This window comes from Onychostoma macrolepis, chromosome 10, assembly GCF_012432095.1.
Source record: "Onychostoma macrolepis isolate SWU-2019 chromosome 10, ASM1243209v1, whole genome shotgun sequence".
In the NCBI taxonomy this organism is placed as follows: domain Eukaryota; kingdom Metazoa; phylum Chordata; class Actinopteri; order Cypriniformes; family Cyprinidae; genus Onychostoma; species Onychostoma macrolepis.
Genome location: NC_081164.1, coordinates 26,264,759 through 26,290,699, shown reverse-complemented (window position 1 = coordinate 26,290,699; position 25,941 = coordinate 26,264,759). Strand labels below are relative to the sequence as shown.

General features: G+C 34.6%; 1 protein-coding gene across 3 annotated transcripts; it reads left to right on the top strand.

Annotated features, from left to right (window-relative positions):
* The first annotated feature begins 3,910 nt into the window (after window positions 1-3,910).
* opn4xa (opsin 4xa) lies at window positions 3,911-25,827 on the top strand. 3 transcript variants are annotated; one of them, XM_058789448.1, is made up of 9 exons: window positions 3,911-4,142; window positions 10,358-10,491; window positions 13,196-13,399; window positions 15,389-15,560; window positions 17,505-17,666; window positions 21,049-21,156; window positions 21,240-21,414; window positions 24,253-24,408; window positions 24,844-25,827. In XM_058789448.1, exons 1-9 carry the CDS (start codon window positions 3,928-3,930, stop codon window positions 25,171-25,173), a joined length of 1,656 nt encoding a protein of 551 aa, XP_058645431.1. In that variant the 5' UTR covers window positions 3,911-3,927; the 3' UTR covers window positions 25,174-25,827. The 3 variants fall into 3 exon arrangements, with proteins under 3 accessions (XP_058645431.1, XP_058645433.1, XP_058645432.1); XM_058789450.1 differs by having other exon boundaries at window positions 24,253-24,413; window positions 24,844-25,020; XM_058789449.1 differs by lacking the exon at window positions 3,911-4,142 and adding an exon at window positions 8,620-8,705.
* Window positions 25,828-25,941: the final 114 nt, after the last annotated feature.

Here is a 25,941-nt window from a genome sequence, read left to right as displayed (position 1 = left end):
GTCAGTCAGTGTGCTCATGATGACTGTAAGTGAAGCTCCGCCTCTCTGCTGGATTAGAACACAGCCGGAGCCGTTCACATTCAACAGCATTCACATGCATGTGGACAGATCTCACTGCAAACGCCGCAGGCTCAGACAGAGACGCGCAGCACCGCAGGTAAACGCCGCACTCTCATCTGATCAATTACCAACCGTTCATCTACATTTTCTGTTTATTTTATTTGGTAAAACATTATTTTGACCCCAATATTTGACATAAATATATAAATAAATATACAAATTTTTTTAATGTAAGTTCTGTTAACATTTTTTTATTTTATTTACAAGTTTATTTGTTTGTTTATTTGTTATTTTAGCCCTAAAACACAACTTCTTTCATTCATGTATTTATTTATTTTAATGTTTTATTTTTTATTATATTATATTTTATTTATTTTATTTTATAAAACATTATTTTGGCACCAAAATTCTAACATTTATTTAACTGAATCTGTCAGAAATTAAATCATTATTAGTTATTATGATCATTTTCTGTGTCTGTATGCTTTACATTTATTTTCTGTAAACTTTTTTATTTTTTTATTTACAAGCTTATTTGTTTATTTTGTTATTTTAGCCCTAAAACACAACTTCTTTCATTCATGTATTTATTTATTTTAATGTTTTATTTTTTATTATATTTTATTTTTGTACCAAAATTCTAACATTTATTTAACTGAATCTGTCAGAAATTAATAATTATGATTAGTTTCTGTCTCTGTATGCTTTACATTTATTTAGTTTAATTAGGAGGAAAAAATGTAGATTTCTAAAAAAAAAAAAATTTGTTAAAACATTATTTTGGTCTAGAAATGGTCCACTTTTTCAGACATAAAGTACAAAAATAGCCATATAATGATTTTAATCCTCTGTTTTATTAGGAATAAGTTATGAAAACATTTGAAAAATATGTATTTGTTAAAACATTATTTTGGACCCAAATTTTTACTTTATTTTAGAGAAAAAGAGCCATATATTGATTTTAGCTGTCATTTTGAGCAATTTCAAGTCTCTCAGAAATGAATTCATCGTGAGCTGCTTGTGATTTTTTTTCTGTCTGTGTTTGTATGCTTTACAACATTTATTCTGTTGAATTATGAACAATGTTTGTAGACAATATTTGTTAGACATCATTTCCACCCAAAATGACACTTTTTGGTGATGATACAAATTTCAGTCATCATTTGGGGTGATTGTAATTGGATCTGTCATCATTGTGAGCGTGTTGTGTTGTTTTCGGTCTGTGTTTGTGTTGGTTTTGGTGACGTCTGTCTGCTGTCGTTCCAGTCTGCGTGAGGCCTTTGGCTTTGCTATTTTAAAGTCATATGATGGAAAAAAAAAAGATTCTAATTTCCCACATTTGAACATCGTCAGACCTTTCAATCCATTTGGACACTTACTTTTTGAGAGTTTCCGTCCTGAAAGCTAAATGTAGTCTGAGGTCACAGTGAGAATAAAGAAGCCTTTAATGACTGATAAACTAATGATTAATAAACTTTGTTACTGGGATATATCCAGAGAAACAGCTTAAAATTTGGAGCTTTTGTCAAAATAAATAAATTTATTTTGTTTTGGTTATGCTTAAGTTTTTGGGTTGGCCTCTTAACATCTAATTATAAATATATATATATATATATATATTTTTTAACTAATAAAAATACACTTAAGTGTTTGTTTACTTAAAATCATCATTGCATAAAATCAAGTCTGAATCTGCACGCAAATGCTGCAGGAGCTTTTCTCTAAACTTTTTGCTCAGAGGTTTTTAATTTATTAAAGTATTATGTAATTTTGATGATGTAATTAAGCCATTTTTAAGTGTAACTTTTAAGGGTCATCTTTCAGTGAATCTGTTTTTACATTCATATTGAACAGCCTTTAACTTGCATGACCCTGTTGATGGTCTTGATCATATTAACATTAAATTAATAAATAATGAGAGATAAATCCTCTTATGGCACCTACATAGAGCATTTAATCACTCTCTCTCTCGGGTTTAATTACTTCCTTTAATCGTAAGGCTCGCTGTCTGTGTCCAATTTAAATTATTACAATTATAAAGCTCTCCAGCACAATATAAAGTATGTCATTTTATGGATAGTGAAATAGTGTCTCATAACTTAATATTCAGTATTGTCTGTTTTCATAAACGCTTCATTGTAACGTCACTCAGATCTGAAGATGTTTTCTCCGCACCTTTAGACAGGAGCCTTTATCGGGAACGAATCAATAATCAGAGCCGCAGGGCGCTTTATCAGCCGACTGAAGGGCTTCATATACAGTAGTGAAATATAGAAATATTCAATATCTGTAAACACTGCAGGACTCAGACGTTAAGAGAGACTGATGTTTGTCATGCTGTACTGGGAAGAAAAGAAAAACTGCCAGTACACTATTTATGTGTGTGTGTGTGTGTGTGTGTTTGTTTGTTTGTTTGTGGTTGCAGGTACATTTTGTGTACAGTATATCTATAAACAAACCTGGGTAAAAATTATATTTAAGAAATTGGTTTGAATTTGTTTTGTTTTTGTTTTTTGGACCAAAAATAATAAAATAATTAATTTAAAGAAAAAAGTCTCTGAAACTAAACAGAACTTCCCTGCTCTTGTCTAGCAGCTTATTCAGATATTGATTAAAAACATTTTTTTTTCCACAATTTCCTATTCATTTCAAAAGCAAGCACCAATGTTTTATTTTTATTTCTCTTCTTTATTATGCATAGCAACTGTTTATGTTTATGTTTCCCCCTTACACATTTATATATACATATATACACACACACAAAAAATTAAATCAAAAGATTTGCGAACCTGGGGCCGGATTCACGAAAATCTTCTTAATAAATAAGCTAAGAAATTTCTTAAGATAAATTCCACGAAGTTCGTAAGAATGTTTTTAAGTGCGATTCTTGAAAGATTCTTAATAAGTTCTCAAATATATTCTTAAGAACATCTTAATTTTTTTTCTTAAGAAGAAAATGACAGTCTTTATCTGAGTCAATACATGACGCACTGATAAACATTTAGTTTTAATTAATTTAATATTTTTATTAATAAAATACATGTTAGCTGGAAACATTGCATTATGATCCAACTAGTCAAACATTTTTGCATTTATGACTAAAGTTTATTGCTATGGCCAACAAGTCACTCATAATTCATAAAGAGAGCATTTTATGTTTGCATATTCATCAAACAATAATTAGACAATTTGATTATGTAAAACCAACAACATTACAGCAGCATCAGAGCGCCGTGTCTCTTAATCACGCTGTACATCATTTTAAAAATAATCATAATAATAAACAAGTTTTACGTAAGTTAAATACATTTTTACTATAATAATAGTAAGGGAAAAAGGAGTTAAAAATAAATGTAATCTGTGTCTGGGATCATAGACAGAATACAGCATTCACATTCAACCTATTTTTAGATATTTTTGAGAGTCCAGAAACTGACCCCTTGTTTTCAAGATTGTAATGTCCTGAGACTCTAAATATTGTTTCATAACATGTAATATTAGTCAAGAACTGAAACTACAGCTCAAATGAAGAGAGTGTTGCTGAAGCTCATCCAGACAGACATACAGTAATTCATCTTCTCAGGTGTGAAGCCTATGAAGCATATTCATGTGAAGTTATTTTAAAAATAAGTCTATCTGCAGCACGTGTTATTGCTTTGTCCGTATTTCTGGAGCTGGAGGCGGTTTTCGGTGCAGGAAGAGCGAGAGCTCAAACAGAGCATGTTCTTATTTCCCTTAAGCCTCTCGGATCACATGTGCCATGCAACAGATAAGAGCTCCAACAAACACCGGTGTAACCACACTAAAGCGAGCTGGAAATGTATTGAGGGGTCACTGTCAGGAGATTCTTCTGGAGAAACTCTTTCGATGAACTTTATGAGGTCAATGAAGTCAGGTGGAGCTTTAACGAGCATCTTCTCTGTCGTTGTGGCAGGTATGGAGGAGCCGGTGGACATGGACCGCGGCTTCTTCAGGAAAGTGGACGTTCCCGATCATGCACACTACATAGTGGCCTTCTTCGTGGCCGTCATTGGGGCTGTGGGAGTGATCGGAAACATGCTGGTCATGTACGCCTTCTTCAGGTAGGATCTCACGTCTCATCGGTGACGATATTCAACTTTTATTGTTATGAAGCTGTGGCTCTTTTTGACAGTGAAGTGTCTAAGTGAGCATTACACATGAGTTTCTGGAGGAAAGTGCTTTATTTCAACCCGTTGTTGCTTTATAGCTCAGGAAACTTTCAAATTATGTTTGGTTTCATTTCAGCCTCTTCTGCTCACAAAGGCTGCATTTATTTAATAAACAAAATACAGCACATGCAGTAAAAATGGGAAATATTATTGGAATTCAAAATATCTGTTTTCTATGTGAATATGTGTTAAACTTTAATTTATTTCTGTGATGCGCAGCTGTATTTTCAGCAGTCTTCAGTGTCACATGATCTTCAGAAATCATAATAATATGCTGATTTGCTGCTCAAGAAACATTTCTGATTATTAGCAATGTTGAAAACAGTTGTGCTGCACAATATTTTATTTATTGATCATGATTCTTTGATGAATAGAAAGTTCTAAAGAACAGCATGTATTATATATACAGACATTATAAATGTTTTTACTGTCATTTGTGGTTATTTGAATGCATCCGTGATGAATAAAAGTATTAATTAAAATAAATAAATAAATAAATCGTGTTGATCCCAAACTTGCAAATGGAAGTTTATCACAGTTTCCACAAAAATGTGTAGCATTTTGCCATTTTTAATGTTCCAAAATATTGAATACTGTTTACTTTTGAACTTTCAAAGAATCCCGAGAAGTAAAATGCATCACAGTTTCCACAAAAAATATTGTTTTCAACATTGATAATAATCAGAAATGTTTCTTGAGCAGCAAATCAGCATATTATAATGATTTCTGAAGATCATGTGACGCTGAAGACTGGAGTAATGATGCTGAAAATTCATCACAGCAATCAAATTACTTACATAATATTTAGCTATTTTTACTGTATTTTTGATCAAATAAATGCAGACTTAGTGAGCAGAAGAGACGTCTTTCTAAAACGTTGAAACGGCTGAATTTGATGAGTTCATATTGAGATCTCTGATCTTAGCAAATCTGAGCACAGTTTGAGCCACTTTTGAGATCTTTTGTAATTCTTTTTTCACAATATCTCATTAAAAATCGCATATTCCAGTATACCGACTACACTGCGGTTTGCGCCAACTAATGTTGTGAAATATTTAGTCTTAATAACTCCTCAATCCTGCGTCACTGCAGTGTGACTCACTGCTGATTTAGTCTTTTATTTTAATTACTCGTACTGCTGTATGCTTGAAGTCTAGCAGTCTTGACATGGTTTTATACTGACGGGTTTATTTTAGTCTTTGCTGAGAGGGATGGTTTGCCGTCAGTAATAGATGATGACAGCAGACACACTGCGGCTTCATGGTGACGAGCATATTCAAATACAGAGGTGAACATGATAAACTTATGGTTTGGTTTGGATTCTTTAGCTTTAATGTCAAACTTGTGAGCGGTTGTAGAATTATGTCATTCCTGTAAATAAAGGTATGAGATTATTTAAGGTTAAACCGGAGTATTAACTGCAGTGTGAAGTTTGTTGATAACTAATTGTCATCGTAGTTTTTGTAAACTACATTTTTTCACAAACAAAAACAACTGAAAAAACTAGGGCTGTTGATTTTGTCAGTATTGATTTTACAGTGAAATAAAGTTAATGTGTTTTGCTCCGTTTCACACTTTCTAACTGTTGAGAATCTCTGAGCAACACACAGCGGTGTTTCATTACTGAATGAATCCATGGTTTTGAACGAATGCCGTGAATCAATGATTCAGTCACTTGCTTGGTTTCTGAATGAATCAGCTGTTTGTATGAATCATGAGTCAACGATTCAGTGACTCATTCATAAGGACTTACTTTGTTTCTGAATGAATCAGCTGTTTGTATGAATCACGAGTCAGCGATTCAGTGACTCATTCGTAAGGACTTGCTTTGTTTCTGAATGAATCAGCTGTTTGTATGAATCATGAGTCAACGATTCAGTGACTCATTCATAAGGACTTACTTTGTTTCTGAATGAATCAGCCCTTTAAACGAATTGTTCGAGTGAATTATTCAATGACTCACTCATTAAAACAGTGCTGCATTTTACTTACATATTTAGAGTATCATTTCATTTAAAAAAAAAAAAAAATCTCATAGTTCAGTATTCATTAAAGAAAACATTAAATCTGTGTGTGTTGCAAACCTTTGAGGTTTTAGAGAAATGCTTAATTGTTTTAAAATCTTGATATTTAGTCAACTAAAACGAAACCAAAATGTGCTGTGGAAATGAACATTGGTTTATTGTGTTTTCAGTGTTTAGGGATGAAGTTGTGTCGGGGAGCGTGACTCTCTCTGCGATGCGTTCAGTCTAAATCCTCAAGGGCCGCTGACACACTTTTTGCATTTGTTCAGCTCTCACTCTCAAAGAGCCCCGCTCTCCTCAGTCCCATGACACTTTCTTATAGATCACAGCTCTAAATACAACACACACACACACACACACACACACACTTACGAGTGCTAAAGATCTGACTCTGAGAGACAATCTTGAGTAATGCATATAAATATAAAAGCTCATTTACTCATCCTTATGGCATTCCAACCCGGTATGTCTTTCGTTCTTTCTGTGTAAAAAAGGTGAAATTCTGAAGAATGTTCATAGAATATTGACTTTTATATTCTGATATTTGACGTTTGATTTTTTTTTTTTTTTGGTAACGCTTTACATTATGGTTACATTCATTAATAATAAACAATACTTCCACAGCCTTTATTAATTTTAATTAATGATTATTTCAACATTTACTAATATGTTTCAAAATTAAAAGTTAGTTCTGTTAACATTAGTTAATGCACTGTGAACTTGCACGAACAAACAAACAATAACTAGCTTTAACAATATTAACAAATACTTTAAATATATTACCCATTATAGTTTATGTTAGATATTGCAATAACTAACGAGATCTAACTAAGGTGTTACTGATATTTTAAAGTTAACAAACAATAAATCACTGTATTTCTAGCATTAACCAATATTAATAAAATACATTGATCATCATTAGTTTGGTAATGCATCAACTAATGTCAATGAATGAGATCATATTGTAAAGTGTTACTGTTTTTTTTTTCCCCCCCAAAGTTATGTCTTCTAGAAGCTGCTGTTTGCATTGGTCCACTAATGATGTGATTGCATAATGAAATGAAACCATGTAATTATGTAACATGATGCACATTGACTGTAAACAAAGTAAAATGTTTTTGACCGTAATTAATCAGATGCACATGCATGCCCGTAGGGTTTGGGAGTTTGGGGTGAAGGGTGATCATGTGGAAGTGGAAAACAAACCATCAGTTTCTCAGTGGTCAATGACAGGAGACAGAAACAAAGCCACTGACGACCTGTTTAATTCAGCAGACCCGCTGTACACGACAGGAATCAATGTCCGACCTCTTTAAAAAGCCTTCTCATTTATTCTAGTGCTCATCTCCATTAACTTTACTGTGTGGTGGACAGAATTTACTAAGTGTGCTATTATATATGCATTAACAAGACCAGCTCAAAAAGCTCATAAAGTTTTGCTCATGCTATTCATGCATTTTCTTTTACTTCCATCAGAAGACAGCTTTCTTTCTTTAGAGTAACATATGCACTGATGAATGCTTCACAATAAAACCAACAGAGTCAGCTGTCAACTTTTAATAAGGATAATGTATTTTTTATGTTTAGTGTATCTCACTTCACGCATCTGCATGTTAAAGCAATATTTCACCCCAAAATGAACAATTACTGAAATGTACTCACCCTAAGGCCATCCAAGATTAGGATGAGTTTGTTTCTTCATCAGATTCGGAGAAATGTAGTATTACATTACCTGCTACGCAATGGATGCTCTGCAGTGAATGGGTGCCGTCAGAATGAGAGTCGATAAAAACATCACAATAATCCACAGCACTCCAGTCCATCAGTTAACATCTGGAGAAGACAAAAGCTGAGACAAATCCATCATTAAGATGTTTTTAACTCAAATACATTGAGTCCATAATCCATAATAACGCTTCCTCCAGTGAAGAAGTCCATCTCCTGTCGTCTCTCACATCAAAATCCAGCCATGTATTAGTTTAGAGCTGTTTAGGCTTGTAAACGGTGCTTGATCTGTGCAGATTTCTCTCCTGATTCAGACCAGAACACTTTTTCATGGATTATGGACTCGTATTTAAGTTAAAAACATCTTAATGATTGATTTGTTTCAGCTTGTATTCTGAAGACATTAACTGATGGACTGGAGTGGTGCAGATTTCTCTCCTGATTCAGACCAGAACACTTTTTCACTGAAGCGTTACTACGGACTCGTATTTTAGTTAAAAACATTTTAATGATGGATTTGTTTCAGCTTTTGTCTTCACAAGATGAGTGGTGTGGATTTCTTGTGAATTATTGTGATGTTTTTATTAACTGGACTCTCATTCTGGCGGCACCCATTCAGGATCCATTGGTGAGCAAGTGATGGAATGCTACATTTCTACAAATCTGATGAAGAAATAAACTCATCTACATCTTGGATGGCCTTATGGTGAGCACATCTGCAGCAAATGTTCATTTTTGTCTGAACTAGTTCTTTAACATTGTCCAAAATGTGCAACAAAGGCACAATCCATCTCTGTCCCAGATTACGTCTGGTGTTACCTAATAACTAAACATGACTGCTGTTAATCAGATGTCAACCAGCAGCATTAACAGACTCTCGTCACACTGTACGTGAGGATTTTCCCCCTGACTGAGAATCACTCAAACGTGTCCTGGTGAAGCGAGCTGCAGCATCTCTCTGGAGGTCGTCTGTCGGCTGAGAGCTTTCTAGGAAAGGCTGTGTTGTTCCCGTGAAGCGCTGATGTCTCTTGCAGCTCTAATGCTTGATGGACGGGACGAGGGTTCAGCAGGTGACACCGGGAGACTTTTAATCAGAGGAAATTGTGTGAACTCTGACTGTAGGATTAATGAGATGATGTGCAATCACAATGATTGTTGTGTGATGAATCACCTCAGATGCGATGTGTTGAATCAATAAACCTATTTAACACCATCAAAGTGTGCAGAAGTTTCTAGCACTGTTTTAACCATACTGTACCACATTTTATAGGCTTCTAAATGAGCAACATGATGAAAACTTTGCTGTTAAACCTGTCACACACAATCTCCTCATGTCTTCTGTCATCTGGTTGATAGTTTAGAGGCTTTTATCCAGTAAAAGAACTCTTTTAGTGTAACTGTACAAGCGTCCAGCTTCAGTGTCAAATCTTGACTGATTTTGATCAAGTAAAGGTCAGAATAACTGCAGTCATGTCTCCAGATGAACACTTGCTGGACTGAAGCAGCTCAGCTTTACTTGATTCTCCATCAATCATTTTCTAGAAAAATCAGTGCGTCTCAAATCTGATCATCAGGATCTTCTGAGGAGCTTTACTTTCACTGTTCCTCAGCGGAGGAATGATCTTCATCTCACATCTTCTGAGGAGCTTTATTTCTTCAAGCATTGCATTATATGTTTGGATCATTTCAATCTCATCTTACTGAGACATATTATTGGAGATAGACTGATATTTAGAGTAACTGCTGTACTGTTATAAACATCTCATTGATTTACATTACAAGCATCAGAATTTCATCACTTTCTGTCCACATAAATATCAGCGTCTGCACCAAATTACATTTATTTATTTTTTTTACAATTTATTTATTTTGTTTTTGGTCTCTGAATGAATTTGAGCTGTTTTTTCCTCCATATAATTTTCCTCTATATCAGGCTATATGAGCCATAAAAGTATAATGGATCAAATATGATACTCCATAAATAAATAAAAGCACATGCTAAATTAAAAATATATATATTTTGTCTAAAGATTCAACAAACTCTTTCATTTCAATTTGATAATGCATCATGCAAAATGCACTCCTTACCTTTATATACCATTGAATTTATATAGAGATATATTTCAGTTATCGCTAACAGCTGCATAGTTTGGTCATATGAAAGTGAAAATAATTGTATTTTATATCTGGTGAAATATCTGTGCATTAAAAGTTTAAAGGAGTGTGAGGGTGACGCGCAGGTTTAATTGAGTTTAGCTGATGTTTTGAGGAAATGGACATATATAACATGCTTTTGCTTTACCTCTACTGTGAGCTTCTGAAACTGGGATGTAACTGAAGGTGCTTTTTGTGTTTCAGTAACAAGAAACTACGGACGCCTCCGAACTACTTCATCATGAATCTGGCAGTGAGCGACTTCCTCATGGCCATCACTCAGTCACCCATCTTCTTCGTCAACTGCGTGTACAAGGAATGGGTGTTCGGTGAAATGGGTACCTAATTTCCCATCCTCCCCATCAAGACGCTTACTCGGCTACTTAAACTCTATTGTAGAAACATAATACAAACTACTGACAGTTAATGTTAAGCATCCATCTAATCCGAGATTTATGTTGTTGGGGGATTAATCGGTTCTTCAACTTGTTTATTCATGTTTATTTAAGATGGCTCTGATAGCAGCAGAGAAATATATAGCTATAAAATGGGAATCAGAAAAACCAAGTCATATTGTACGGCTTAGAGAACTTTCCGGTAACACTTTACAATACGGTGACACTAATATGCATTAATTCATGCTTAACTAATGCACAGATAATCATAAGTTAATGTATAACTCATGAAGAACTAAACCATTTATTAATAATTACTGCATCAACAACAAATGAATATTCAATATGATTCACAGATTAAGTAATCAATAAATTGTTATTAGTGTAATGTGTCATAAAGTATTAATTCCCTAATAACATATATGTGACCCTGGAGCACAAAACCAGTCTTAAGTCGCTGGGGTATATTTGTAGCAATAACCAAAAATACATTGTATGGGTCAAAATTATAGATTTTTCTTTTATGCCAAAAATCATTAGGATATTAGGTCCCACTTTATATTAGGTGGCCTTAACTACAATGCACTTACATTTAAATTAATCATTTGATACATGTTGTGTACATACATGTTTTTACATTGTACTTATATTTTTAAAAATACCTGTATGTAGTTACATCTGTAATTAATTTCTGTAATTACATTTATAATTACTCTGTTGACCCATCCCTTACACCTTAACCCACCCTTAAACCGACCCATACCACCAAACCTGCCCCTAACCACCCGTATCCCACCTGAATAGCAGTAAAAGTGTTTTGCAATACAATAAGTACATTGTACTTATTTTTTGATGTAAGTACATAGTAGTTAAGGCCACCTAATATAAAGTGTAACCGGATATTAAGTAAAGATCATGTTCCATGAAGATATTTTGTACATTTCCTACCGTAAATATATCAAAACTTCATTTTTGATTAGTAATATGCATTGCTAAGAACTTCATTTGAACAACTTTAAAGGCGATTTTCTCAATATTTAGATTTTTTTGCACCCTCAGATTCCAGATTTTCAAATAGTTGTATCTCAACCAAATATTGTCCGATCCTAACAAACCATACATCAAGATGATTTATTCAGCTTTCAGATGATGTATAAATCTAAATTTGACCCTTATGACTGGTTTTGTGGTCCAGGGTCATGTATATAATATTAACTAATAGTGTAAATTCATGTGTTAATTACCACAATGGGTCGAAGCCATGCATTTCAACTTCCAGGCGTCTGCTTTAATTAATCATTTGCTAATGATTTGCAAAAATATCATGTTATGACTTTACTTGTTGAGGCACATGACTAAATAACTGTAACGTGGCTGACGAGACGTGAGACGTGCGGATCCATGTGCAAGCTTTTATTTAAAGGCATGGTCATAAATACAGGCAGGGTCGAGCAATGGCAAACAGGTATGGCAGGGACAAGACAAAGAGTAATCCTAGGACAAGCGTGGGTCGACGATCGGCGAATATAATCAAGGTACACGAGCAAGAATCCAAGAGGGGTGCAAACAGTGTCCAAACGGCAAGGCAAGGGTTAATCCAGGGAACACGGGCTAGAAAACAAACACGGGAAAACAGGCAAGACCATGCCACAACTAAGTGGGCTCCGTAGTAGCTATCGCTAGGAGAGGGATAAGTGCATACAATACTCGGCAGTGAGGGAGAGAAAGTCCATGGCTTAAGTAGGGTGTGTGATCAGTGCAATCAGCTGTGTGTGCAATCAGTGCAATGGATGATGGGAAATTGAGTGCAGTGTGATGTGTGCTGTGAGAGTCAATGTGGTGAGTGAGTGACCTCTGGTGGTGAGTGAACGGAAGTTCATAGATCGGATTCGTGACAATAACTAATTCAAAATCCATAACCACAATGACATATTATTTAACAATTAGTTAATAGTTCTGTGCCTCATCAAGTCAGAACATAATCAAATCATTAGCTAACGATTAATTAAAGCAGACAACTGGAAGTTGAAGTACATAGCTTTGACCACTGTGGTAATTAACATGAATTTACTCATTAGTTAATATAATATGTTATTAGGGAACTAATACATTATGACACATTTAACTAATAACAATTTATTTATTACTTAATCTATGAATCATATAGAATGTTCATTAGTTGCTGATGTAGTAATCATTAGTTCTTCATGAGTTATACATTAACTCGTTATTATCTGTGCATTAGTTAAGTATGAATTAAAGCATATTTGTGCACCCGTATTGTAAAAAAGAAAGTCTTCAATGTTTGAAAAGATTTGGGGCAAATTTATTGCATACTGAAAATGCTGATGTGACAATGTAACCCTTCTTTACTTTAACCTCTTTATTTATTATTATTATTATTATTGTTATTTATTTATGTATTTATTTTTATTATTATCCTTTTATTTTCAGCTCAATGCCTCGCAACAATGTCCATTTAAGTGTTCTGTAGTGAGGGTGGAAGGGTGGTTAGAGAATAACGTTTACTTGTATATTGAACTGATTCTGTAAATGGTTGATGTGAGAATAATAAATATATTGATAAAAAAAGCCGCTTACTCAGTTGCGATCTGTTTCCACATCACACATCTGCTTCTCCACGCAGGGTGTAAGATGTACGCCTTCTGTGGCGCTCTGTTCGGAATCACATCCATGATCAACCTTCTGGCCATTTCCATCGACCGCTACATCGTGATCACCAAACCCCTGCAGGCCATCGGCTGGACGTCTGGACGCCGGACGCTCATCATCATCCTCCTGGTCTGGATCTACTCTCTGTGCTGGAGTCTGGCACCCCTTATAGGATGGAGTGAGTGCTAGTGTTCATTTTGTCAGCTATTTTCAATTTTAGTCTTAGTCTTAATCCCATGTAGAATGTCCTTGTTAGTTTTTATCTTATTTAGTCAACCTGTTTTGTTTTAGTCAAGTTTTAGTCGACTAAAAGTCTCTGTATTTTAGTCTAGTTTTAGTCGAAGAAAATCTGGGCCCGTACTCACAAAACATTTTACCTTACCACTAAGAGTTCTCCTAAATAGCAGTAAATGTTTTTAGCTAAGAGTTTTCTCTTAAAACTATGGAAGCCCGTTTCCGCCACTGAATAAAAAAAAAAAAAGGTTATTGCGACTTTTTATCTCGCAATTCTGACTTTTTTTTCTCGCAATTCTGACTTTTTTTCTCGCAATTCTGACTTTATAACTCGCAATTGCGAGTTTATATCAGGCAATTCTGAATTGCGTGATATAAACTCAATATAAAGTTCAATTTTGAGGGGGAAAAAAGACTGATATGTTCTCAGAATTGCGAGTTTATATCTCACGCAATTGCGAGATATAAAGTCATAATTCTGAAAACATATCAGCCTTTTTCCCCCCTCAATACTGGACTTTAACTCGCAATTGCGACTTTGTCTCAGAATTATGACTTTATAACTCGCAATTGCGAGTTTATATCACGCAATTATGAGAAAAAAAAGTCAGAATTGTGAGATAAAAAGTCGCAATAAACTTTTTTATTTTTTATTCAGTGGCGGAAACAGGCTTCCATATAAAACCTAATAACAAAGCTGCCGAGACAGGAACTAAGGAATAGAGAGAAGTCTTACGCCGGTTTCACACCGCAAGCGTGAGCGGAGCGTGAGCAGCGTAACTACAGCGTCACTGCAGCGTCAGACTCGCAGAGTATTCACACTGGAAGCGTTTGTTCAGCGTCACAGCAGCGGCTCCAAAGCGACATATTTCTTTACAAAGACAACTATAAATTTGTTTTTAGAAGTTGGTCAGTTATAAACTTGAAAGTTTTGAAGTCTTGGGGATTCGCTTGTAAATGGTAAACAACAAAAACAGCTCCTATCATGCTGTTTCAATCACACTCAAATATAGAAATTGCTGTTTATACTGTTTTTTTATTATTTATTTTTTGTTTTGTTTTTTAATAATATAGCTATACTTTTACCCATAATCTCCATTTCTTATAGAAGCTGTCAATAATGAATGAATAATGAATTTCTTATGTATATTTCTTTATATACTCCATTGTAACTTAAGATCCTGAGCAAGATGAATTGTTCGTTGTGAGTTTGATAAAATGCTTTAAGTTAGAATTTACTTATGGCAATTAAAAATGAAAAACAAGTTAAAATGGGTAAATCTTCTATACATATTTTGGATTGTTCATTTTCTTTCCTGACATACTCTAATTCGTCTTAAAACACACTAGACCTGCTTATTCTGTGCATTATTAGCACGTTTTGTGTGAAATCATATTTATTTTGTCCATCAAAAGTGTGCTGTCACTTTAATTGAGCGTGAGAGGGGCAGCAAAAACCATCGCTGCGGCGCTGCTCACGCGACGCTCCTGCTCCCAGTGTGAATGCACTCACTTGTTAACATGGGCACCGAAATAAATACGCGGTGTGAAACCAGCGTGAAACCGGCGTGAAACTCAGAGTAAGGGGGCGGGGTTGACCTCGTTGCTATGGATGATGTTGTCAGTCCTGTGTCTTGTGTTTCCCTCCCTCTTATACCCATAATGGGTTATTTTCCTGTTCCTGTCCTCATTGTGTTAATTTGAATCCAGCTGTGTTTGATTAATATCTTGTTTACTCCTTGCATTTAAGCCCTGTGTTTCTCCGAGTCTAGCGTCCGAAAATGTAGGAGTCCTGACACAGATTTTCTCCTAAATCGGCGAGTTATGAGCTACTTTTAGCCTTTAGATGTTTTGTGAGGTGCAGCATCTTTCCTTTGCCATCGGATGAGACGATAATGTTTTTAGAGTTTCTTGACTTGTTTTTCTTGGACAGGTTCCTATATCCCAGAAGGCCTCATGACGTCCTGCACATGGGACTATGTGACGTCCACGCCGGCGAACAAGAGCTACACCTTGATGCTCTGCTGCTTTGTGTTCTTCATCCCTCTTGGAATCATCTCTTACTGCTACTTCTTCATGTTCCTCGCCATCCGGAACGCAAGCAGGTACAGCGTCAACCAGGTTCCTACACGTTTTCCATTTCAACATCTCATACTTTTTTAGATTTATTTGTAGATTTTTCACTATATTTGATAAATGGCTTTAAAATCCATTTAAATGCATGCTACATACTGACTAGTTTGTTGCCAAATAATTGTTGGAAAATTGTTATTTTAGTATCATTGATATACTATTTTAGTTTTTGTTAATATTTTGCATTAGATTTAAAAAATTTTATATAATTTATTATTATTAATAATTTTATTACTTTTTTCAGTTTTCATTTCAATTTTAATTAAATTATAAGTAATTTGTTGGGTGTTTTTACATTTTATTAGTTACATTTTTTTTTTTTTAATATGTCTATATAGTTTTATTTTAGTTTTAGTTATTTTAATACTTCAACTTAAATGAAAATGAATTATAATTTTAATATAAGTTTTGTTTTATTTTATTTTATTTTATTTCAGTTAATGTTAATTTTATTTCAAGTTTAAATCCTGTGTTGTAAATAATATGTAAAAAAAAAAAAAAAAAAAATATATATATATATATATATATATATATATATATATATATATATATATATATATATACACAGTATATTATTGACATTATATACATTAAATGCACATTATATATGTAATTTACATAAATTAACACTATATAAATTTACCATTTTAAAAATAATATTCTCATTGATTACATTTATTTAGAAAGTATTCTTTTATTATTTTAATATTTAATATACTGTCCAGTATAATAATGTTTGCTCTACACTAAAAAAAAAAAAAACTACAACCTAAAAACCATAAAATCTAATTTAACTGGTTTTGTTCAAGCCAAAAATGTTATCACTGAATCAGCCTAAATGCATGAATTGATACCGAAAAACAAAACTATTCTTTAAGGTGAAATCAGGTGGAAATATATTTAAGATGACGATTTCAGGTTACCACTTTTTATAAATTCACTGATCAATACATTTATTATCAGGCATTCACACCCCTGAAGTATTGATCCATATAGCATTATTTGACATTATTTTCAGCATTATGTTCAGTATGTCATCTGTAAATATTGATATGTTATAAAATATCTGTCGTAAATATTGAGTCTGATTCAATTCAACTTTATTTGTGTAACACTTTTCATGATACAAATCGTTGCAAAGCAGCTTTACAGAACATTTAAGTTTCCATTTTAACGTTTCTACATTATATTTAGTATCTTTTCAGTAGTAGTCTGATCTAAATGATTGTGCGCTTCCTTTAAAACATGTGCCTAGAATTCATTCAGTCATGTTAAATGATCACTAAACGTTTCTAAACACCATGAAAAACAATTCTTAATATGTGTCCCTGCAGCACAGAAGCAGTCATAAGCAGCACAGCTATATTTGTAGCAATAGCCAACAATACATTGTAGGGTCTAAATTATTGATTTTTCTTTTATGACAAAAATCATTAGGATATTAAGGAAAGATCATGTTCCATGAAGATATTTTGTAAATTTCCTACTGTAAATATATCAAAACTTCATTTTTGATTAGTAATATGCATTGCTAAGAACTTCATTTGAACAACTTTAAAGGTGATTTTCTCAATATTTCGATTTTTTTGCACCCTCAGATTCCAGATTTTGAAATAGTTGCATCTCAGACAAATATCGTCCTATACATCAGTTTCTAAAAATTGACCCTTATGACTGGTTTTGTGGTCCATGGTCACATATTTAAAAAAAACAAAAAAAAAAACAGACAATAGTCTGGAGACACAAATATTTGTCCATATTTTGCCCACATACTCTTGTCTACCGGGATCGCCATAATAAACAATCAGGACAGGTCATCGCAGGATGTCTGGTCACCCTAACTGGGACGTCCACATGTACAATGTCATTCTTGGGAAAAAAAAAAAGTCCCATCGTGCATCTTCTTGTGTGTTCAGAGATGTGGAGAAGCTGGGCAGTCATGTGAGGAAGACAGCGCTCATGCAGCAGCAGTCCATAAAGACCGAGTGGAAGCTGGCGAAGATCGCGTTCGTGGTCATCATTGTGTTCGTCCTCTCCTGGTCTCCTTACGCCTGCGTCACTCTCATCGCCTGGGCAGGGTACGGTAACTATCAATAGCTATGTTTCCATCCAAAGTTATAAATTAAACTTATGCACAAAATTGGAATCGCATAAAACAGTTGCGAACAAAGCACTGTTTCCATTCAGTGAGTTGAAGAGAGCAAAATCTCTTAATCATTAATCCTGATTAACTTGCGCTAAATATCACAAAGAAAAAATTAATTTGTTGCAGCAGGAGAATTAAGGCACTGTATATAATAATTTTTGTATACAATAAATAACAAGCTTCTGAGCGCGCAGACGAAACGCAGTCCTTATCTTATGCAGTTCTGCACGGCAACAAATTATTCTCTTAGTCAGTATTTTTGTCTTGTTTTTCTAGCATAAATATCTGATAATTCTTGAATCAAGATATTTAAGATAAGTTTTTTGTTTTCCAAAAAAAAAAAAAAAGTGTTTGTTTTTCCTTAAAACGAGCTAAAATACCTGCCAATGGGGCAAGAAAAATAATCTCTTGCCTTTGAATTAAGATGATTTTTCTTACACCATTGGCAGATATTTTTGCTTGTTTTAAGGAAAAACTAACAAAATTTTAATTTTTAATTTTTTTTTCAAACAAAACTTATTATCTTAAATCATTTTATTTGTCAAGTAAATGCATCTTGATTTATGAATGTTTAGATATTTATACTAGAAAACAAGTCAAAAATACTAAGTAAGAAAATCTTTTTTTGCAGTTTGGGAGTCAATTATAACGAAGCACTTTGACTTTTTATGCGATATCCCAAAATGCATATAGAAATAGGTGGATGGAAACATAGCTAGTGGCATCTGCTTGAAATGAGTTTTGTGTCATTGGTTTGACTGTAAGCTAGTTGTTTTCCAGTGCATAGTACAACTAAAAGCAGATGTGTAGTTATTATTTGATTTGTAGAAATGTGTCTCTGCATCAGTGTCTCAGCGATGGATGCTCTGCAGTGAATGGGTGCCGTCAGAATGAGAGTCGATAAAAACATCACAATAATCCACAGCACTCCAGTCCATCAGTTAACATCTGGAGAAGACAAAAGCTGAGACAAATCCAGCATTAAGACGTTTATAACTAAAATACCATAGAGTCCATAATCCATAATAACGCTTCCTCCAGTGAAGAAGTGTTCTGGTCTGAATCAGGAGAGAAATCTGCAGATCAAGCAGCGTTTACAAGACAAAACAGCTCTAAACAAACACGTGGCTGGATTTTGATGTGAGAGACGACAGCAGATGCACTTCTTCACTGGAGAAAGTGTTATTATGAATTATAGACTCTATGGTATTTTAGTTAAAAACATCTTAATGATGGATTTGTTTCAGCTTTTGAGAAGATGTTAACTGATTCAAAACTGTACAAAAAATCACAAAGGCGAATAACTGATGTATTTTATGTCGTAGAATAAAATTTGATAATATCTTGAGCTTGTGTTCACCACAGAACCAACAACCCACTCAAAAACCCCATTGGCTTCAGGATGATGGAAGTAAAAGTGCTAAAATGCTCTACAAAAATTGAATTAAATTACCAACGTTGATGGCCAGTTCGATGTAGATCATCTAACCTCTCAAAGAAGTGTTCGGATTGATGTGTAGTCTATCAGAGGGAGTCAAACCATGCAGAAGATCTGAGACTTTCTCCGAATTCCAGAGTGAAGAGACGTCCTTTTATAGAAGTACTGTCCACAGCAAAAGGCGGTGTTTATCAGCTGAATTAAAGGCTGCTGGGTTCACTGAGGCGATGCGGACTGCGTAGGGCGAGCCGGCTCGGTGCTAACACCTCAGCGTTAGCGGCAGAGTTCAGTGTGCTGGAGGATAGGCATAATCAGGCATGTGATTCTTTCCGCTCGGCTAACAACACCTCCAGGTCACTTCCATGTCTTATAAACAGCCACTGCAGGGGTCAGCGGCTCCTCCTGACCGCTCACAAACACTCCTCAGCTTTATTCAGTCTACATCTTCTTACAGGTTTTGTCTTGCTTCCACAGATACACTACAAAAAATGATTTTCATATTTAATATTTTATCTTGTTTTCCAGTTCAAATATCTAAACATTCTTAATTCAAAATAAATTTGCTTGAGAAGCAAAATGACTTTAGATATTAAGCTGCTCTCTGAAAAAACTCTTGTATCTTGTTAATCGTGTTTTTGTTTGTTTGAATTACGTTTATTTGTCTCTAAACACTATTGACTGGTAGTTTTTCTTGTTTTAAGCTCATTTTATTTTGATAACATTTTGGGGATATTTGCAATGAAAAAAAGACAAAAATAATAAGTACATTTTCTTTCTTTTTTTTGCAATTTATCTAAACATTCTTAAATCGAGATACATTTGCTTGAGAAGCAAAATGACTTACGATATTAAGTCTTTTATCTGGAAAAAAAAGAGAGAAAAGTGAGTGTATGTGTCAGAAAAATAATGTTGTTGTCCCTTTGAATTCAGTTTATGTTTATGACCCCCTTTAACAAATATGAACTCAATGTATTTTGATCTTCTTTACTTTTTTTTGTGTTTTCTAAAGGTAAATAATTTTGCTTCTCGAGTAAATGTATCTTGATTTTTTTGGACATTTGTACTGGAAAACGGCTAAATAAGACAAATATTTTTGCAGTGTATCTAAACATTCTTAAAACAAGACACATTTGCTTGAGAAACAAAATTACTTAAGATATTAAGTCTTGTTTTCTGAAAAAAAAATGATGAAAATGGAGTAAAACAAGTAAAAAAAAAAAGTATTTGTCAGTGAGGTCAGAAAATAATCTTGTTTTCCCCTTGAATTAATTTAGTTTTTCTTGTTTTAAGCATTAACTCACATCATTTTGCTTCTCAAGTAAATGCATCTTGATTTTTGGGGATATTTGTGCTGGAAAACAAGACAAAAAATACTAAAGAATAATTTTTTTTTGCAAAGTATTTAAACATTCTTAAATCAAAATAGATTGTTTTCTTGGGCAAAAGATGCTTAAAACAAGAAAAAAAAAATCTGTCAGTGGGCTCAAAAAATAATTTTAATTCAAAGGGAAAGCAAGATCATTTTTCTTACCCCACTGAAAGCTATTTTTTCTTGTTTTAAGCATAAACTCACTTAATTTTGATGCAGTTTCTCAGAACGCAAGACTTCATATTTCAAGTTATTTTGCGTCTTAGGTAAATGTCTCTTGGTTTAAGAATATTTAGATATTTGGACTGAAATCAAGACGATCAGCTTTTGCAGTGTAAAACTGACATCACAAATTCAGATAAGCATATCAGTAACCCAAAAAATTCTAACTGGGTTTTGATGCACACCAGGGCTGGCAACGTTTTCTCATAAATAATGCTTGCAGAAAAGACCAGCATGAGCTTCTGTGAGGCAGCGATTATTATTTATATTATTTTTCTGTTCCAGGTACAGCCATGTTCTCACGCCGTATTCCAAGGCAGTTCCTGCAGTGATTGCCAAAGCATCAGCCATTTACAATCCCTTCATCTACGCCATCATACGCTCCAAGTACAGGTTCGTTCGAGTGCAGTCGCCTCAGCAGCCGCACGGTACGGAGACAATATGTGACGCAGTCTATATTTCTGACTGATTCACAGAGACACGCTGGCTGAGAAGGTGCCGTGTCTGCATTTTCTGGCCCAGTCGTCACGGAAAGACTGCATCTCCGTGTCCAACAGCGAGTCTTCCTTCAAAGAGCCCATGCTCAGCCGACAGTCATCAGGGTCAAAGGTCAAGTTCCAGCGAGTCTCCTCTATGTCCACCGCAGACACGGTTAGTATTCTGCTCAGAGACTGAATAATGGAAATGTCTTATTTAGTTCAAGACTGCAGGACCACATTATTCAGATTGCACTTAATGTGACACTTTGTGTTTATAATGCGAATCCAGTACTAAATCAAGGAGATATTGTTATTATTTTGAAAAATAGGTGTACAGTGGAGGCCAAAACCAGCTAAAAATGGTTTCAAGTCAGTTATTTCTATCTTCTGCTGGAGTGTGTCAGGAGGAAATATCAGTTTACATTTCCAAACATTCATTTAGCCATTAATTGTAATAATCCAGTGAGATTTTTGAGATGTGATCTGATTATCATCAGTCTGTCTGGAGTGACATGAAGAAACAGAACAAACTGAGACTAAATCCAGAAGAACTGCGTCTCCAAACCTGCGAAGCTCCTGAGAAACTCTGCTCAAGAGCACCGAGGGCAAAAGCTGCTTTAAACACAAAGCATGCTCACAACAAATGTTGATTTCATTTAGTTAATAGAAGTTAATTGATCTATTTATGACATTATTTTTGACAGCATCCTCATTTTACAGCATTTTTACACAAGTTCCTAAAACTTTTAACAGCACTGTAGCTTTGCAGGAGCTTTCTTGAAGCGTTTTGGAGACACAGTTCTTCTAGATTTAGTCTGTCTCAGTTTGTTCTGTTTCTTCATGTCATTCCAGACAGACTAGATGACATAATACTGTTGATTTTACACGAATATAGCCATTGTTGCTGATACGGTGTTAAACCAAATCATAAATAAATAAATAAATGCACTTATAATGCTAAAATCTGCTTACAGTATATGCTATTCGTGCAACAGCAGAAATGTTAATATTGACTGTGCATTTTATAGTATAATGTTTAAAGTTGCTCTGATTTTACCAGCATGAGACATGAACTACTTCAAGAACAGGCTGAAAGAAAAGCAAACGCTCTTTCTTATGAATTATATTGTATTTTATCTGTCTGCCTATTCTTCTTATACAGACAAGATGTGTCTGTGTTGATATGCAGTTCATGTTCTGGGATTATAGGCCTGTTATTTGCAGCCTATCTTAATTGTTACCTTTTCTACTACGTGATTCATTTGTAATCATGCCAGCTGTTACTTGCTGTTTGCTAAAGGCTGGAATATACTGTATGACTTTTGGACTGATTTTTAGTATGGATGTTTCAACTCGTGTTTCTGAAAGTCAGAGGCAGATTCGGAGTAGTCAGAAAATTTCACAGAAAATTGTATTGTGTTTGATGGAAAAAGATTATTTTAAAATGTCAGACTATGATTCCATCCAGATTTACCTCTGTAAATTTGTTGTATGTTTTGGGTGACAAGACGCTTTTGAAAACTTTTGATAATGCATTGTGGAGAAATTCTCTCCTTATCTGAATCTTTACATACTGTATAATTGCATAGTGTCATGTATGTGGCCACTAAAGTTGCTGTATAATAAATAATCTTTAAACAATATTTAAATAACTGCAAAATCTGGTCATATGAAAGTGCAGATAATTGCATTTTATCATTTTAATTGCATGCCAGCTGTTACTGTGTTTGCTAAGTTACTTTTGCACAGATTTCTGACCCAATTTGCAGACTGAACGGTTCAACTCTTATTGCTTAAAGTCATAGCCACAGTGCAAAAAATAAATAAATAAAATAATAATAATAACAATTAATAATAATTCCCTCCTATTTAAGTTTAAAACTTAAGTTCAGTTGCTGCCTTAAATTAAGTATAATAAAATTGGATTTACAAGTAATTTCAACAAACTATATTAAACTGAAATCAAATTGAATCTCTTATAACTTAAAAAATGAAGCTGAAATTGGTTTATTTTGATAAGTTGGACTTGGACTTATTGATCATATCTGCAGATTTTGGCCATTTGGAGTTGACATTCTCTATTTTGCTGAAACGTCTTCAGTATGTCGGCATCAGGGGAATAGCTTTAAACTGGTTTGCATCCTATATTAAGGGGAGAATGTTTTCTGTAGAAATTGACAACATCACTTCCTCCTCTGCTGCATGTACATGTGGTGTCCCACAGGGATCCGTTTTAGGCCCTCTGTTGTTTTCCCTCTATCTCCTTCCATTGGCTAATATTTTTTGTAAGCATCAGACTTTGTATCATTGCTATGCAGATGACATACAGCTTTATCTTCCAACATTTCTCCACTCAAACAGTCAAATAATGGCTGAAGTTAAAAATTGGATGGCGAATAACTTCCTTCAGTTAAATGACTCTAAGACTGAAGTGTTAGTTTTTGGACGTCCGGATTTTGCAAACACCCTCTCAAAGACCTTGGCTCCTATAGCTAGCACCGTAGGTTCTCATGCAAGAAATCTGGGAGTTATTTTTGACCCGGCAATTAAATTTGACAGACAAATAAACTCCTAAATATCACTCCTGTTTTGGCTGGTTTGTACTGGCTCCCCATTGAATACAGAATCCAGTTCAAGGTATTACTATTTGTTTACAAGTCCCTGAAAGGCTTGGCACCAAACTATTTATCTGATCTTCTCTCCCATTATCAGACCAACAGGCCTTTAAGATCATTAAACACCTTGTTGTTGTCTGTTCCTAAGACACATTTAAAACTTAAGGGGGATCGGGCATTCTTTAATGCATAAATTAAACTGAAACTGAAACATATTTCACATAAAACTGTGTACTAGTCAATGATGGACACACATTCATTTTTTTAGCTTCAGATTTGAATTCTATTCATTTGGAGGAAATCAAACATGAAACAATCAAACATAGTAAAAAAATGGCAGGACTTTTATGTAAAATGTGTCAATACATACATTGATTATATTGCATGTGCTCTAGGTCTGGAGTGATGTAGAATTAGATCCCGTGGACCGAAGGACTCTCAGAAACTCACATTCGTCCAATCTGCTGAGAGATGAAGAATGGAAGATGCAAACTAAACAGGGCAAGACGAAGAACAAGAGGCGACCGAAGGAAAACCACACTGAAGAGAAGGTAAGGTATGTGCTTCACGAGCAGTAAACCACCATTATTTAGATCATTATTAGTCATGGATTCCCAGGAAAAAGATTGAATGTACAGCGTGACTGTAATTTACACTCTAAAAAAAAATAAAAGTTGTCCAAATGAAGTTCTTAGCAATACATATTACGAATCAAAAATGAAGTTTTGATATATTTACGGTAGGAAATTTACTAAATATCTTCATGGAACATGATCTTTACTTAATATCCTAATGATTTTTGGCATAAAAGCAAACTCAGTAATTTTGACCCATACAGTGTATTTTTGGCTATTGCTACAAATATACCCCAGCGACTTAAGACTGGTTTTGTGCTGCAGGGTCACATATTTGGAACCGTTATTTTTAAGAATGCTAGATAAAAGCACCTGTCAAAAGCATAATTGTAAATGTTTTATCCATCACAGCCTGCAGCCACAGAGAGCGGCTCTTTGAACGATTGCGGCCTTGACCTGGTGTCCGAGTCCGTTAACATGGCCACTGTTCCTCTTCTCATGGCCAAAAACACTCCAGGGGAGGAACAAGAGGAGAAGGAGGTGTGCAAGGAGGAACAAGAGGACAGTAATTCTCTCGGCCCCCTGAGCAACGGTCTGGCTTTTTACGAAGACACGCAGGAGCCACAAATCATTATCAGCCCCACGTCAGAGCAGACCAGAGAAGACAAATTAATACTGGACCTCAAGAGCCTGAACTGCTCCAGTGAGCTTCTGGAGTCTGTGGAGAAATTCCTCTCCTGAGGCTGAACCTGAGACCCAGAGATCCTCTTCTGTACGTTTGTGTTTCACTGAAGACGCTTGAGAACCACAGTCTTCCGCTGAGAGAGTGTTCACATCAGCCTTTTAGTTGAACAAGCAATCGGACCACATTACTTTGCTGCTAACAACAAATCGGAAGAACTATGATGGCGAACTAGTTATGATGTTATGCTTTCACCCCTCAAATATGCTTCAACTTCACACTTTAGCCACAGGGTGTACTGTAGAAGTAGTTAGACGAGACACAACCACTGTGCACATTTGCCCTTCAACGAAGAGTGTTCTTATGAATATGCATAACACGCATCATAATGAGACTAAAAAACATGCTCAATTCATTTCATGTTCCGGGTTCAATACAAGTTGCCTCATATTTGACTGTTGATTACTATAGAAAATAATTGTGAAAGCAGAAATTGCAGGTATTGCAATGCAAGTAAACAAGAGTTTTAAAGCAGGCATAAGAATTTTGTTTTTGTTAAAACACTGAATCATCCAGTAAAAACCTATTTATTATTTGAGCTGTCCTTTTTTGCTTGTCATGCATTACTAGTAGTTCTAGTTGTAAAGTTATTTTCTAATATCCTTGCATGCATCATGAAAATGCTCCCATGTTTATTGATGTTTTGTGGTTATGACGCTGAAATGGTTTAATATATAATATAATTTAACACTGACAGTTTTCATACTGTAAGTGATTCCATCACGTTAGTCTCACGTGAATATGTATCATGTATTTCTATAGCACTT

Coding starts and splice junctions, on each gene's coding strand:
- opn4xa (XM_058789448.1), top strand. CDS start 3,928: ATGAACTTTATGAGGTCAATGAAGTCAGGTGGAGCTTTAACGAGCATC. Junction 13,400..15,388: donor GGCACCCCTTATAGGATGGA/GTGAGTGCTAGT, acceptor TTTCTTGGACAG/GTTCCTATATCCCAGAAGGC. Junction 15,561..17,504: donor GCCATCCGGAACGCAAGCAG/GTACAGCGTCAA, acceptor TTGTGTGTTCAG/AGATGTGGAGAAGCTGGGCA.